Source organism: Anguilla anguilla, chromosome 11 (genome assembly GCF_013347855.1).
Source record: "Anguilla anguilla isolate fAngAng1 chromosome 11, fAngAng1.pri, whole genome shotgun sequence".
Classification (NCBI taxonomy): Eukaryota; Metazoa; Chordata; class Actinopteri; order Anguilliformes; family Anguillidae; genus Anguilla; species Anguilla anguilla.
Genome location: NC_049211.1, coordinates 38,776,196 through 38,792,385, shown reverse-complemented (window position 1 = coordinate 38,792,385; position 16,190 = coordinate 38,776,196). Strand labels below are relative to the sequence as shown.

Genomic DNA, 16,190 nt, shown 5'->3' with positions numbered 1-16,190 from the left:
TACTGTCTGATCCCCAGTTTCCACATACTGGGCCCTTGCTGTTTGTTTCTTATTTCTACATGCTCTTGCAATGTGTCCAGTTTTGAAGCAGGCATGACATTTCTCATTTTTAACTTTACACTCCCGTGGTGAATGTCTGATTTTCTCTGTTTGAGTTCTCACCTCCATATCTAAACTGCCTTTTCCCCTTGTCTGCACATTTTTTTAGAGACTTGATTTACAGCCGCATTTTGTGACTTCCCTAAGATTTCCAGATAATTTTTTGACGCCATTTTCATTGACTGTGCTATCTCACATGCTCGTGTAAACGTAAGGTCTTTCTCCGTCAACAGTTTACGCTGTATCGCCTTGGAGGCCAGCCCACTCACTAAGCGATCTCTCAAAGCTTCACTTAAATGTGCCCCAAACTCACAATGCGTTGACAATTGTCTGAATGCCACTATATAATCTGCCACTGACTCTCCTTCCCTTTGATTGCGCTTCTGAAAACGGAATCTCTCCGCAATTACCAAGGTCTTCGGCTGGTAATGAGATTGCAACGCCGCTGTTAACTGTGCATAAGTCATGGCCACCGGCTTTTGTGGCGTGACTAAATTCTTCAGAAGTCCGTATGCTTCGGGACCAATGACTGCTAGAAAAACACTGACCGTTTTTTCCTCCGCAATTTCGTTCGCCACCAGCCACAGTTCACACCTTTCCAGGTAGGACACGAAGTCCTCTCGCGACTCTTTGATCTCCTCCCCTCGTCCAATAAGCGCCACGCTCAGCCTGTTCCGCAGCTAGGGAAATTCGGGCCTTTCTTTCACAGCTCTGCTCCGTCGCTTCCTCTCACTGCAGACGGGTCATCGTCGTCGCCAATTTGTGATATCTTGCGGGCTTTTTAAATGAGGCACTCCAGACAGCAGGCGGGTTATAAGTAAACGTACTTTACTGCAAAACTTTTAGCCGGTACAGCACAAGACTCTCTTACGTGCTAGGCTCGTCTTCCACTGAACTTCTCCAAAACAACATGTGACCTGACTAACCAATCACAACGGTCTGTGTTAAGCTAGAACATTAACCCCTTAAGCTCAATCTATTACAATAGTGATCATAAAAATGCATGAAAAATATATTGTGCTTGTACTAAAAAAAGTTCTATTCACATTTAATGAAGACTCATTGGGATTCAATGAAGCGGACAGCTTCAGTGAATTGAATCTCTGGTATAGTTAGGTTATTCAATTAGGGGGTCCACCCTTCTTCCAAAACCACAATTTCCCAGTGGAACTCAAGGAAGAATCTTTGCGTTAAATCACCAGTCCCTCGTCAAGTAATATTGCTGTAACTTTCAAGAAGTCAACTTTCTTCCTTGCTTGTGTTAGGTGAGCGATAATTTAGCTTGAAGGTTCCTGCCTTTTGGAGGCTGCTGGATTCACATGAAAGAAAACAGAATGAACTGCCCTTTGGAACGACAGCGCTTGTAAACATTTGGTTTTAGCACTGACAGGGATTCAATCATCTTTTGACACTGACTGAAAATGATTTGCCATCCACCATTCACATCTGGACTCGGAAAGATGAGAGAACGCTGGCGTAATGTCTCCAGGGGAGAGTGTGGTAAAATATGAGCTAATTGCAAGTGCATACTAAGCAGGAGACATTAATTGGCAGATGAACAGCTGCAAGAGTGCAACATTTTCAGATCATGCCAAGATGAAGGATTCCGGTTTTCCATGTTAAAAATGAGAAAAAAATCTTTGAGTAGTGTAACACGCTCAAATGTACTTAGTTTTAATCCCAATGAGGTGCAGTTTTTTTTTTTTTAATTGCTTGCAGTTTTTCTGCTCTACACTGAAACGGAAGACCTTCTTTGTGAATGTTTTAGAAAGTAAGAATGTGAAGCATTAGAATACATTAAGTACAAAAACCAGGACAAATGACTGCAGCCATGCTGCCATAAGTGAACTGCATCTGAGCTCTCCATTTCCCTGAGGTAAAGCAGTCAGTGGTTTGTCTCCACAATTCACACCCAGTGGTCTGTTTACACTTGCAGTCTTCATATCTCCCAACAATTACGTGTGATGCAAATACTGATGGATTTCCAGTTTGGCCATTTACTCGCTTTTCACTCGCTTTTTTTAAATGGATCACATGAGTATTTTGGGGGGAATTACAAAAAAAATCACAAGACTAAGGCACTAGGGAAGAGGTGTTCAGTTGTAGGTGCAGTCACACATTAGCAGAGTATTGGCAGGAAGTTAGTTGAATGGGGTCTGACGCATATCTAAGCAGGGCGAGTGCTATTCCTGCCTCCTCTGAACATTGCTGGTGTTGGCATCTCCATATGATCTGCCTCTGGTTTGACTGAGCTGTCACCCTCACAGGCCACTCAGTAAAGGGGAATGAAGGCCAGAGGTGCACACACAAGGGCCGTCTCCAAAGTGTATTCTTATCTAAAAGCACAAACCATGGTGAACCGCCTTTTATAAATGCTTAAGTTTAAGGTTAAAATAACAGGTTGTACCCCATCCATATGCTTATAGATCCTTGTTGGCTCTGTTCCATAACAAAATCCAGAGGAATGCATTTTCCTTGTTTCGGGTTTAAGGGTGTGATTTCACATCTGGCTGTCTGCAGCTCTTTCAGAGACAGTGCCAGAGCCATTTTATAGAAAGTAATATGCTGGAGCATGGGCACTGAGGGCTCTTCCCCATTGGCTGTTTTTCCTGAAGCAGAATACCAGCACATTTACTGCGTATGAGGATAACTGGAGGAAATCTAAAAATGAGTAAATTGCTTTCTTGAAATTGAAAAATAAACAAATCAGTGTGAAATTTATGAAGTCATGGCTTGTGATTCTGGTTCCATTTTCTTCTGAACGACCCTTTCCTTTGGGGTCTTAATATGATGAAAAGTGATGAAAAATGGGATTTTGTAAGGAGGATATGATGATATTAAATGGAAGTGTAATTGCAAAGTTAGAATACAAAATTCCCTAATTGACCTTTAATGCACATTGATTTAGCAATTGCCCAGATTAATCCCAAAGCACAAAGGAAGCATTTCTGATGTATAACTATACAGACCAGTAATGTAACCATCGCAACAAACTACTTTTCATTATAAAAAAAACAAGCTATTAATGAAAAGCATATTCTCTTATTCTTAAAATTCTTATGCCGGTTACAGCAAAACTCTCCTAAAAAACTGTTGGGATGAACTCTACTCTGTTTTCATGGGTTATGCCCCATCAACAAGAAACTTGGCTGAAAATATGCCATTCCAATTAATATGCTATTCCACAGAATTTATGTGTCTTATGACATGTAGATGCATGAATTAAACACAAAGGAGTGAAACACAGACAATTGTTTATAGGTGCATAAAACTGAAAACCTGGGTTTAATCTTTGATTTGAAAACAAAATTCAATTGCTTTTTCCTGATTTGCATTCCATTATAACAGTCGTTCATTGAAGTTGAACATATTGGCGTTAAAATAGCTCATCTGGTCATGTGTGGTCTTGAGTAGATGAAGATGAAAAATTGGATTTTCAGGGAGATATAAGAATTATTTTAATTTCATTGTCTGAATGTAATCAAAATGACTAATCATGTCATATAGTGCCAGGTGAAAAACAAAAATGGATTAAGATTATGGTTTTGTTGGGACAACATGGTGGATTAATGAGCAGTGCTGCCTCACAGCGAGAAGGGGCCGAAGGTGCCGATCCAGGTCGAGGGCCTTTCTGTGTAGGGTTGCATGGTCTTCCTTTGACCACGTTGATTTCTTCCAGGTGCTGCAGCTTCCTCCAACAGTCTAAATAATCTAAATTGTCCTTCAGATATGAATGTGAGTAAATTGTGTGTAGGCCCTGTGATGGATTGGTGACCTGTCCAGGGTGCATTCCTGCCTTTCCCCCAATGTCTGCTAAGATTGGCTTCAGCCCCACCATGACCCTGATGATGTTATTATTGTGTACTCTCAGGATAAGTTGCATTTTTGTAACAGTGAACCAGCTGAGAGGACAACTGAGTCACTGTCTAGCTTGACTTGAGACACAACTGTTTACACTGCATCTTTTCTCAATTAACCCCTTTGCACAAGCCCACTAGTGGCCAGGACACTGGTTTACCGAGATTGCTTGACTCAGACATTCGGTGTCCCTGCAACCGAATTATGAGTGTCAACAACAAACTCTGTGTTCTAGCATTAGTAGATGATACAAAACAATTGTGCCAAATATGGAATTTCTAAGTGTCACCATTGTCACGTAGGTCGTCTTTGTAACAAGCACCACTCCCTGCTGTCTCATCTGCAACTATACCCCCCATGCATGACACACTGAACACTAGCATCCATGTGAGATTTTGTAAAAATATTCTTTCACCAAAAATTAGCAACAAGATAAAGCCAACAATAACCTGAAGGTATGCTGACACAATAGTGAAAAACTCACTGAATAGCAAAATAAACTAGAGGAATTCTTGTGTTATTATACCATGTCATTCGACTATCTATATCTGTGACTTAATATGGAATAAATATACAGTCTTACCATTGGTTTTATATGTAAAGATGTCCCTTTCAATATTCAGTTGTCATTTATTGTTTTGAATATTAGTATCTCCATGGGCTAAACTTGTCACTTAGGGCATGGAAAATAGTCATTCAAATTTACTGCGTTCTGATATGTGCTAGATGAATGAAAAATTTCACTTCGAGTGATCATAAATAGTAACATTTGTAAAATGTCATCCCATCCCCATGCAAACAAACATTACATAGCGTGCAAAAATACATAAAAGACTGAATTCTTACATATTTAGATATGTGTACCACAGTGCGTCGCAATCTTTTTGTATTAGGGCAACTTTATATGCTTTATTATGGACAAAAAGCATTTTATTCATTTTTGGAGAGGTTTTGGATATGGTTTTTGCCTCCTCAATGCCCTATATTGTTGGAAGGATAGCACTTGAAAATGATGCAAAGGTGAGTTTAATGAGTCAAAACAGTTTATTTATAGTGATATATGACTATAGTAAGATTTACAGTGATGCACAATTTTGTCTATCTTTAGTATTTCCACATATCACCCTCTTTGCACTTGTCGTCAAAGAGTTTATGATCCTGGACATGTATACGTTCACCTATTTTATATGTAATCTCTCGGTGTTTAATTTCAAACTAAAGGGCTTCACTTTTGCATTATTGCTAATTGCATTTGTGGCTTTTTATTTCTACCTAAATTATGAATATAAACTAATATCGTTTTAGTAATTGCATTGCAAATGGTACAAGGGTCTTGCTTCATTTGAGCCATTTTCCAAGTCTCTGTGATGCTCAAACCTGGAGTTATAAAGCTTTAAATATGGCACCTCCTAAATGAGTGACTATTGGCCACGTTTGACATCTGCACGCAGGGGTTAACTGAGCGAATATAATTTTACCAGCTCTACCTAGAACTACCACAGTGCCCTCAAACCCATTTGCTACTTTAAAGTACTTGCAGGTTTATGTGCTGACTACTGCTATCTATTATAACATCGATTGCTTGGCATTCTCTCTTTTCCTTGTTTAAACCTCTAGGAATGCACTTTTTAAGTGGCTCTAGAAAAGAGCATCTTTTCAATTTAATGCAAAGGTGAGTCAGATTATTTATTTGTGAACAGAACACTCCCCCATGGGGCTATCTGAGCATCATTATTAAAGACCCTGTGCAGTCAAAATCATGATTTTAAAATACTTATATTATGACCAAAGACTATAAGGTTACTAACACATTATGTGCTAATATTTTCCATATTACTTGTTATATCATTAATATAACCTTGGACTGCATACTGGAGTCTCTGGTGTCTGTGGTGTCAAATAGTGACATTGGGAGAAAAGTAGCTTGCACTGCTCTGACCTCAAAGAATGTGGGAGCACAAAAAGAAAGAAATAAAGATGACACAACAACATATTTGATTCCCTAGAAGCATTTGGTTAGTTACTATAGGAACCAATTACATAGGTAAGGGTAGGTTTGATGTTCTGCAGGAGAAATTAGTTGAGCTGTCAGAAAATATTAGGAGCAGAACCTCCACGGTAGTATTTTCTGGTATACTACTGGTGCCACGTGCAAGCAACGTTTTATTTGGAGGTTTAACATGTGGTGATGAACCAAGTGTAAAAAAGAGGGGTACAGGTTTATGGGGGACTGGGACTCCTTTTGGGAGAGAGGTGACCTGTACAAGCGTGATGGGCTGCACCTGAACCAGAGGGGTACTGCTGCACTGGGCCAGCATATACTTAAAGTAGCACAGGATTATTTAAACTAGGGAATGGTGGGGCAGGAAGGTCAGAGAGTGAAATGGGTGGGGAGGTGCAGACTGCCCAGATGGAAGCTGTCAAGACTTCTTATTATATTGCGACCGCCAATTAAATCTTTTTAACACAAAATTTTTGTAAGGGTGGCTTTGGATGACTGGGGGTGAGGGAATGGAAGAGGATGTGTAGAACTAATAATCTGAAATGTCTGTGATTAATTGCTAGAAGTATAAAAAAAATTTGGATTGTGCATAAAATTTAGCATTCATCATCTCATATACCTGGGATATATGCACAAAAACAAAGGTCTGCACATGTGTCATGAATCTCATATAGGTTTTTCATAGAAAAATTTTTAAGAACAAAAGTAAGAATAATTTAAGAAATGTTTTGTGAACATGGCTGAATGTGTGGAATAGCCTGCCGGGTCATGTAGAAGAGGCAGAAACCCTGGGAGTTTTGAAGACCAGGCTTGATACAGTGTTAGATACTCTCTAGTCTGTAGTTAATCAGTGCACTCGGTACAATTTAGTCAGTAAAATGGTGAGCATTGTTGGGCTGAATGGCCTGTTCTCGTCATTATGTTATGTTATCTTACAGTGAAAAATCCACTCCAAACATTTATTGTGGTGTTGTACAAATCCTGGGGTATAATTGGAAAAATAAATTTGGTTTCGTCCAGTATCAGAAGTACATATAATCACTATAGAGGAAAGAAAATACAGAAACTTTTTTTGTATTTCTTTTTTGTGTTTCAGAATAAATATTTCCTGTATTTTACAGAGTGAAACTCCTATAGGATCAGGGGATTTGCTCTTCATTTCAAGCCTTGAACCATGTCTGTACTGTATATAATTTTGGAGATAATGGGGTTTATTTAAGATGACAAAAAGCCTTGGGTTTTAAGTGGGATTTACAAGGCTAACATTAGCTAGCTTGCTAACGAAACCTGCTGTTAGTCGACAAAGTGAGTATAATGTTAGTGAAGAAAAAGACAGCACTGAAATGAAGTACCAAAATCTGTGTTGTGATTCAGTCCAGTAGGTAGGGGAAATAACCAACAGTTTCTGTATTTGGCTCACTTCTAAGTATATTATTAGAGCTAGATTCACTAGCAATTTAACCGAAAGTATGGAGTGAAATGTTACATTTAACCCCGTGGGTGGGGAAAAAACGAACACGATGGGGGTAGGCTATGTAAACATGAACAGTCTTTTAGCGGCTAACAGATTGCATAGTTTTAATGTAGCATGCTAGCTTGCTGGGATTGCTACTGTATGAAGTGCAGATGCACCCCAAGTGGGTTAAACCTAATTTACGCCCCCAGTGATAGAAAGTAGTACTAGTAGTAGCAGTGTGCGATTACTTGTATGCCGCCAATGACAGAATAGAGTAGGCCTAAGCTAGACTGGTGAGTGACCATCCACGTGGACGGCTAATACTTTGTTAATTCTTGAGTTGAATCCAATCAGTGCCTTGATTTTTTTTTTTTTTTTGAAGGAAAATTTTTTTTTGCTCATGATTAATCTGTATTTATGATGTATGTATTTATAAAAGCCTTATTGGTTTATATCAAAATGTAACTATGCACAATCAATAATAATCATGTACTTTTGTACTGATTCACATCTTTTTTTTCCAGGAATCTTTTGGACAAAGACACATTCTCCAAATCAGACCCATGTGAGTACAGTGTACTGCTCTTTTGTGCCTTTGTGGTAAAATGTGGCCTCATCCTGATACAGTGGTTGCAGTCATGTTTGATTCTTTTTGAACTTATTGCCTATGAAAACATGAATGTGGATGAATCCCTGTTGATGAAATTCTGCCTATATGGTGGAACACGATGTACAGTTCTTAAACCTGTATTAAACCTTCCCACAGGCGTTTTCTACATTGCTTCAAAAGTTTTTTGGTCTGCTATATTACTCTCATTTCTTGCACCTTCCTAACTTTTCCCCACTTCTGCCAAACTTGGTTGTGATTTTGATTATGCTGCTATTTCCGAGCATCCTGCAAAACCAGCATCTCATTTGCAAAATGAAGCAGCGCCTCTTCTCGTGCGTCTGCGGCAGCTCCCACAATGCATGCGCAGCTCCCGTGTGGCCCACCGAATGCTAATGGCCTCGCTGGGGTGTTGGAAGCCTCGCTCGAGAGGAGGGAAACGACTCTGAAGTGCTGAGAGATTGCCAAAGTTGCCAAGCCCAAGCATTATAACTGTAGACTCTGTATCGATAGGCCTGTTCACCCCTTAAGCCCCTCCCCCCCGCTGAGCCCATTGCTTTTAAATTAACTGCTCAAATAGGTCCCCTGCCCCAAGTCAGGAAGAGTGCTGGTTATTTACAGGCATCTCAGGTGTCCCCCGCCCTGTGGCCCCCAGGGCAGGTATCTGGCTCTTACATTGCCCAGGGCCCTCGATTAAATCAGCAGCGTGACCTGCCTGCCAACTCTCCGTCAATGGCTGCAGCTTCCCATGATGCACCATTCCGCCGCAGTCAGGAACTCCCATCCATGCCAAGTCTATAATTCATCAGTGCCGGGGTCAGGCCTGGGTCGCCCAGGGTGAGAGACCCCCTGTTCCCACTGTTCCATTTGTGAAATCTGCGCTAATGAAAGAATATTCACGAACAGCATAAGGGGCTTCAAGAAAGAAGTCAAGCCCTGGTTCTTGAGCAAAGTCATATATTTTATTATCTTGTTTCTGTTTAATACCCCACTGAGAAAAAGTATGCTGTGCTGTGTGTGGCATTTTGGCTGTGTCTTTACTGCCTCTGTGCATATGGCCTGGCTAATGAGTCTGTTCTCCATCTGCTCTCTCTCTTCTTCTAGTGTGTGTCTTGTACACCCAGGGAGTGGAAACCAAACAGTGGAGAGAGGTAAGGCACCCTCAGCTTATTCTATGGTACTCCCTGTCCCAGCTGAAAAATTCCACACGATGCTAAAAAGTTTGGCCGATGACCGTCATTGCTGATTGCTCTGTCATTATACCTATGAATATGTATAGGATGCAAGCTTGGTGTGCATTTTTAGTGTGGGGGACTGGCTGTTTGAGGGATTTTGTCCATATTGATAATGATCCGAAAAAGTCAAGGTCTTGCTGGTAATATATGAATGCTTATCCATATATTATCAGTGGATCCTTTGGGTTTGACCAATCGGGGACTTCTCCCTGTTGACATATAGTCGATGGATGGGGAAAAATGTTTTGTTCCTTCAACTTCGTTGGTGAGGGTAGTCATATCTGAACTGCAATTGATTGAGGCATTTAATCCGTGAGCTTGCTATGGGAAAATAAATAAAATGGTTCTGTATGCCGACGTCTATGCTGACAGCACCCTACGTGTTCGAGAGCCCACTGATGTTGGACAGTTTTTCAGTGGTTGCACAATCAATGGGGATGTACAAAATAAACATAAATAAGGCATAAACTCTTGTTAACTCACTAACTCTAGCTTGCTCGCTAGCTAGCTAGTTTGGCAGAACAAATGGAATTTGCTGGCATTGTATAGCAACCACCTGGTACTATGTGCATACAGCAGAATAATACTTTCAGGTAATTTATTCTTGTAATGAAATTGTTATTAACTTCTTAGCACAAAGCCCCTAGTGGTCAGCATGCCAGCATGCCTAGATTACTGAACTCAGACATTCAGTGCTACTGCAGCCAAAGTATGAGTTAAAAATAGAAACGCTCTGTTTTAGTTTCATTAGTAGACGATACATGACAACTATGCTGAATACGCAGTTTCGCAGTGCCACCATTGTCGCTCTGGTCGTTCATTTAACCCCCTCCCTGCAGTCTCATCTGAAACTACACCCCCCACCCATGACATAATGGACAATATTTTCTATGTGGGCATTCATAAAAATATTCTTTCACCACGCAAAAATTGTATTCCGTCATAGCAACAAGATAAACCCAACAATAGCCCTAAAATATGTCAATACAGCAGTGAAAACGCTGCTCACTGAATAACGAAGTAAACGAGACAAAGTTTTAAAAAATGATACCATGTCATTCTACAGTCTGGGACTAAATATTGAATAAATATACAACCTTACCATTGGTTTTACGCATAGAGATGTCCCTTTTGAGACTGAGTAGTCATATAGTGTCTTGGACAATCCGTTTGTGAAATATACGTGCATTTGTGATGCCTGGGTACCTTCCAAAATATCTGTGCGTAATACCACACGTGTTGTTTACGCCATTTTCGCCCTTTTTAGTACAGTCTGGCTTGATTGACAATTCATTTACTCAGTAGGTGAGAGTATAAGATTTCTAACAATGTATAACATGTCTAATTTTACTTTTGGAATAGCGTTGTATAGGTCAGCATAACCAAAGGTTTTCTTATCATCGCTTTCACTTACACATTCACTCTGTGGTAGCAGTAAAAGATGCTGCGCATAACAAAACATTGTCAATGTTTTTTAGAAACATTTTTAGAACTGTATCATTGATTTACTGTCTCTGTCTCTATCTACGGAAAACATAAGATTTCATCATTGCTATGTATGTATTACTGCTCATAATATTTCAGTTATATACGTTCTTTTTGAAATTGAGTGTCTATTGGTATTTTATAATGAGGATATTTCACAATGTAATGTAAGCGTTTGTTGGTAGTCTAGTAGTTTTTGTGATGCATGCAACAGTGATGAGGAAAGTGTTGGAACATTGCCAAAATGTGGTGGACGGTTGAAAATTGTTTTCATGTCGTCCCATACAAGAAAACATACGAGAGTACAGAGTATAGAAATACATACAAGAGTTCATTATTACACATTTAGGTACTGTACAGCATTGTGTGACAATATTTTTGCATTATGTTTTAATCTGATATCAATGTTTCATCTTAAACCTTCATAAGGGGCTTATTTAAATGCTTTACAATAGACAAAAAGCATTATATTCCTTTTTGGAGAGATTTTGGATATGTTTCTGGACCCCTAGTCATTTTATACCACTGTACTGATGGAAAGCTTGTAATTCCCACTTGAAAATGATGCAACTGTGAGTTGTTGTGATTTACAGCAATGCACACTTTGGGTAGATTTGGAGACGCTGGGTACACAGTTTTTGATCCAGGACATGTATACTTTAACCTGCTGTATATATGCAATCTCTCAGTATTTCATTGCAAACTAAAAAAAAGAGCAAATTAATTTTAGATTTTTTGCCCAGACAATTGCATTTGTGGCACTTTTCTTCCAAAATTATGAATATAAACTAATCTAAGCTAGTATTGTAAATGTTACAAATGTCTTGCTTCATTTAAGTCATTTCTCAAGTCTCTGTGGTGTTCACATCTGGAGTTATAAAGCTTTAAATAGGGTACCCCCTAAATGGGCAAGGATTGGCCAGATTTGGCATGTGCGCTAAGGGGTTAAAAGTTGTTTTAAGTGGATTGTGTCTATATTATCATATGTGGTAACTGTTTGATAAAAGCAATTACTCACCCCAGGCTGTGGTATATTGGGATTATATCACAGCTAAGGGGTGTCGGGGCGAGTGAGGATTAAGTCAAATATGTCTCATTTTCAGAATCCAGTAGCTTTAGTCCCTAACATCCTTGTTTGACGTCCGGCACTCTGAATACCAAACACGAATGCATCAACAATAAAAAACCTTCACTTATCCAACATTTAAAATAAATTTAGTCAATTTAATTTGTTCATTATTATCAAAGATATCAAATATTAAATAAATTGCTGATTTGTTGATGACCTGCTCGTCTAAAAAGATGTGTATCTGCAAAAAAGCCCGGCTGTTAACAAGAAGAAAAGACTCCAGTAGGCCAAGTGCCATCAACACTGGACCGAGAAATGGCAGATACACATCCTTTTAGATAAGATAAAATTTCAGTCAAATTAATTGCCCTTCCACCTCCCACCCACCACTCCATCTGCCACTGCAAAATTATCGGATAGACTTTCAATAATTCATTTAATTGTAATTAATGCCAAAGGAGGCTATCTTGAGTAAGGTAATGTCTAAGATTATTTTTAAGTAAAACTCATATTTTTGTGTTATTGTAGGTAGATATTGAAAAAAAAAGTTGGTACTTGGGTTTGTTATTCAATAAATACTCATAGATTAACTGAAATCTTCAATACCTAAAATTTTATTTATTTATTTTTTACCCAGGTGGCCTAATTCTTCTGGCCTGTACTGTATATGTATATATAATCTTATTTGTGGGCCTGAAAATTTGGTTAGATTTTAAGTAGGCAGGGTGCCTACTGTGTTTTCCTATGGGGGTACCTGTGTTAGCGTCCCCTAGGACTGCTGTGCATTAGAATGTAGTTCTGCTTCCTGCAGAAACACAAGGGACATTATTTCTCTTATATTATCCCCAGTGTTCTCCCTTTCAACTGAAACCCCTGCCAGCCCCGTCCTGGTCTCCTGCCACCTCCCTCCCTCTCATGTCCTTGAGAAGTGCACTCATTTCAGGCTGGGAGTGCTGCTGGGCCTTGAGAAGTGCACTCATTTCAGGCTGGGAGTGCTGCGGGGCCTTGAGAAGTGCACTCATTTCATGCTGGGAGTGCTGCTGGGCCTTGAGCAGTGCACTCATTTCATTACATTACATTACATTACAGGCATTTGGCAGACGCTCTTATCCAGAGCGACGTACAACAAAGTGTATAACCATAACCAAGAACAAGTATGACGAAACCCCTAGAGAGAAGTACCGGTCCAAGTACAGGGAACAACCGCATAGTTCAACTTGGACCCTGGTGGTTAAACTGATTAACACTAACAACGAGAACGGCAACAACGCAATCTATGGAAAAAATAAAAATAAATAAAAATACAAGTAGTCGTTAAGACTGGCGCATCAACTAAGTCACCTATTAAACAGCTGCCTAGTTACACCCCTAAGTTTAGTCATTTACAGGGGGGGAAGGGAGGGATGGGGAGAGGTGCAGCCTGAAGAGGTGGGTCTTCAGTCGTCGTTTGAAATGGGTCACAGTCTCAGCTGTTCTGACCTCCACAGGGAGGTCATTCCACCATCGTGGGGCCAGAACAGACAGGAGACGTGTTCTGGAAGTGCAGGTGCGAAGAGGGGGAGGTGCTAGGCGTCCTGAGGTAGCAGAACGGAGGGATCTGGCTGGCATGTAGGGTTTGAAAATCTTGTGAAGGTATGCTGGGGCTGATCCCTTGACTGCCTGGTATGCTAGAACCAATGTTTTGAATTTGATGCGAGGCTGGGAGTGCTGCGGGGCCTTGAGCAGTGCACTCATTTCAGGCTGGGAGTGCTGCGGGGCCTTGAAGTGCACTCATTTCATGCTGGGAGTGCTGCTGGGCCTTGAGAAGTGTACTCATTTCAGGCTGGGAGTGCTGCTGGGCCTTGAGAAGTGTACTCATTTCATGCTGGGAGTGCTGCTGGGCCTTGAGAAGTGTACTCATTTCAGGCTGGGAGTGCTGCTGGGCCTTGAGAAGTGCACTCATTTCAGGCTGGGAGTGCTGCTGGGCCTTGAGAAGTGCACTCATTTCAGTCTGGGAGTGCTGCGGGGCCTTGAGAAGTGCACTCATTTCAGGCTGGGAGTGCTGCTGGGCCTTGAGAAGTGCACTCATTTCAGGCTGGGAGTGCTGCTGGGCCTCTTCTCCTGACACTCGCCTGCTCTCCACTCAACCGTCTCTGGCTTGTAATTCTGATGTAATCTGAGCCAGTGCAGTAATTACATTTAAGATAATGGAATCTTAGCTGCTTCTTATTGGTGATTAGAGAGTGCCCCGCCACCCCATCAATCCCAAAATGGGCGGAGATGTACTGTGCGTCGACAATGACTTCCTGACTTCTGCTGACATGTGGAAAGAAAAAATATTTAGATTCATTCAGTTTTTGATTGACTAATGGTAGCTCCATTCACTGTGGGGTTCATGCTAATGCATATACAAAATTTGTGCATGTGTAAGAACTATTTCGGTAAAAATGAACAAAAGCAACATTTTACAAATGCAAAAACCACACGTGGGGAATGAGACTTGGGAAAATAAAATAATGGATATAATGTTTCTATTGCAATGTAAAGTGATACACATAATTCAATACAAAATTGTGTAATAGAATGCAAATGTTTCAATCTGCATACATTCATATGACTTTCCTGTCTTAATTTCCTAAATGGAAGAATCTGTATTTAAAAAAACGCACGTTTTGCATGATCTGATCTAGACAGCCTAAAATTGTATCCGGTTATTTTCTGTCATGTATGGGTTGTGGAAAGAGAGATTGAATGTTATATTTTTTATTTTTGAGTGAGGAGCCAGAACCTGTTGGATTTTTTACATAGAAAGGACATCACTCTGGATTTTTTAGGTTTCTTATTAGCTTGAAGGACAAAGTCCTGCAAATTCTGCTGTGGTTGTTTTTGAAGGCATCCCAACAGAGCAGTGGTGATAAAGATACTCAGTGTTGCTGAATGGCACTGGAATTGATGTTGCTGTACAATGCAAATTATGTACAGGTGTAGCATTGTACTGTAAACTTTAATAATATGCAGACCTGGGGCAAATACGTATTTGTTTTGGATTCAAATACTTTTTATGCTTTACTGATCTTGTCTGGTGTATTGGAACCAATGAAATACTCTCAAAAAGTGCAAACCTGCCTGCTGGTCATATTGGCAGGCTCAATTACACCAGGCAAAATCAATAAAGCACAGAAAAGTATTTGAATCCAAAACAAACACATATTTGACCCAGCTCTGATACTATGTATGAAATACATTTAGTGTCTAAAGGGTTAACCCTTTATGCACCAGGTGCATTTCTGTAGATTACTGACAGTGTGCGTGAAACATGTTTTCATCAATATTCACAACAATATTCTTTTTTCATGTAGTTTGGGTTAGTGACATTACCAAACACATAATTTGTTTTAATGAAAATTCTAAGGGACCTGCTGGAGTGTTTTAAATTTTAAAATTATTTTTTACTAGCATCTAAAGAGTTAAATTGTTTCAAATAATTACTTGACCCAGGTCCGTACAAAAACCAAAGGCAAGTAAATGGTAAATAAACTGCTTCCAAGTGCTGGAAGCCATGATGCCATAACCAGAGTCCACATTCAGACTGCTCAAATGGTTGGATTTGGCTGGCAAAGACACTTTTGTGCATGTACAGGGAAGATAGGCACTTTCTTGGCTGTAGGTATTGTTTGTGCACATAACATTGACCAAGGAAATATACTCTGCGTTTGCATCCAATGCTCTCCAATGCTACTAGCTTCAGTTCCCATCCAAACTGACTGCCCAGCTGATGACATTAATGCAATGTTCTGCACTGCAGTCCTAGATTCGGCTTTCAGGTTGAATTTTTTTGAGCTGTGTCATGCAAATTCAATACCAAATCTTATATTCATAAAACATCTCAAAGTAAGAGTGATAATCCAGCAATAATACCTTGGTGTAGACAGGGAAGACCTGATCCTAAATCATCATCTTCTGGGACACCAGTAATATGAAGCTTATTTTTCTCCAATGCTAATTCTAAAGTATACAGTGTTGCAAGCTGGGAAAACCCTTTATCATCTTCTGTTTCATTAAATACGCTTCAATATTTTTAAATATGTAAATGAGTAGAATCTGTTTGGGACAGAAGAAATGAGTAAATTGCTAAAGCAGTGTGGTATTGTTGGCATTGTTGTGCACATGCTGTTGTACATTAAAATTCAAACACTTCTGTATAAAATCGATGAGCAAGTAATTATAAGCTACGCTACTTGCCCTGGGTAAAAACCGGTAACATGTTTTGTGACTAGTCCAGTGGTTCCCAGCCCTGTAGATCTACCTTCCTGTAGATCTTTGCTCCAACCCTAACAAAACACATCTTGTTCAGCTGCGAGAGATCTTGTTCAGCTGCTGATTAGTAGAATCAGGTGCGC

At 40.0% G+C, this 16,190-nt stretch overlaps 1 protein-coding gene across 2 annotated transcripts in view; it reads left to right on the top strand.

Annotated features, from left to right (window-relative positions):
* Window positions 1–16,190, top strand: part of LOC118208131 (copine-5) — a 213,697-nt gene that overhangs the window by 53,068 nt on the left and 144,439 nt on the right. For both annotated transcript variants that reach the window (XM_035382495.1, XM_035382496.1), the window contains 2 exons: window positions 7,940–7,980; window positions 9,127–9,173. In XM_035382495.1, the coding sequence (XP_035238386.1) occupies window positions 7,940–7,980; window positions 9,127–9,173 (88 nt within the window). The remainder of the gene's footprint in view (window positions 1–7,939; window positions 7,981–9,126; window positions 9,174–16,190) is intronic.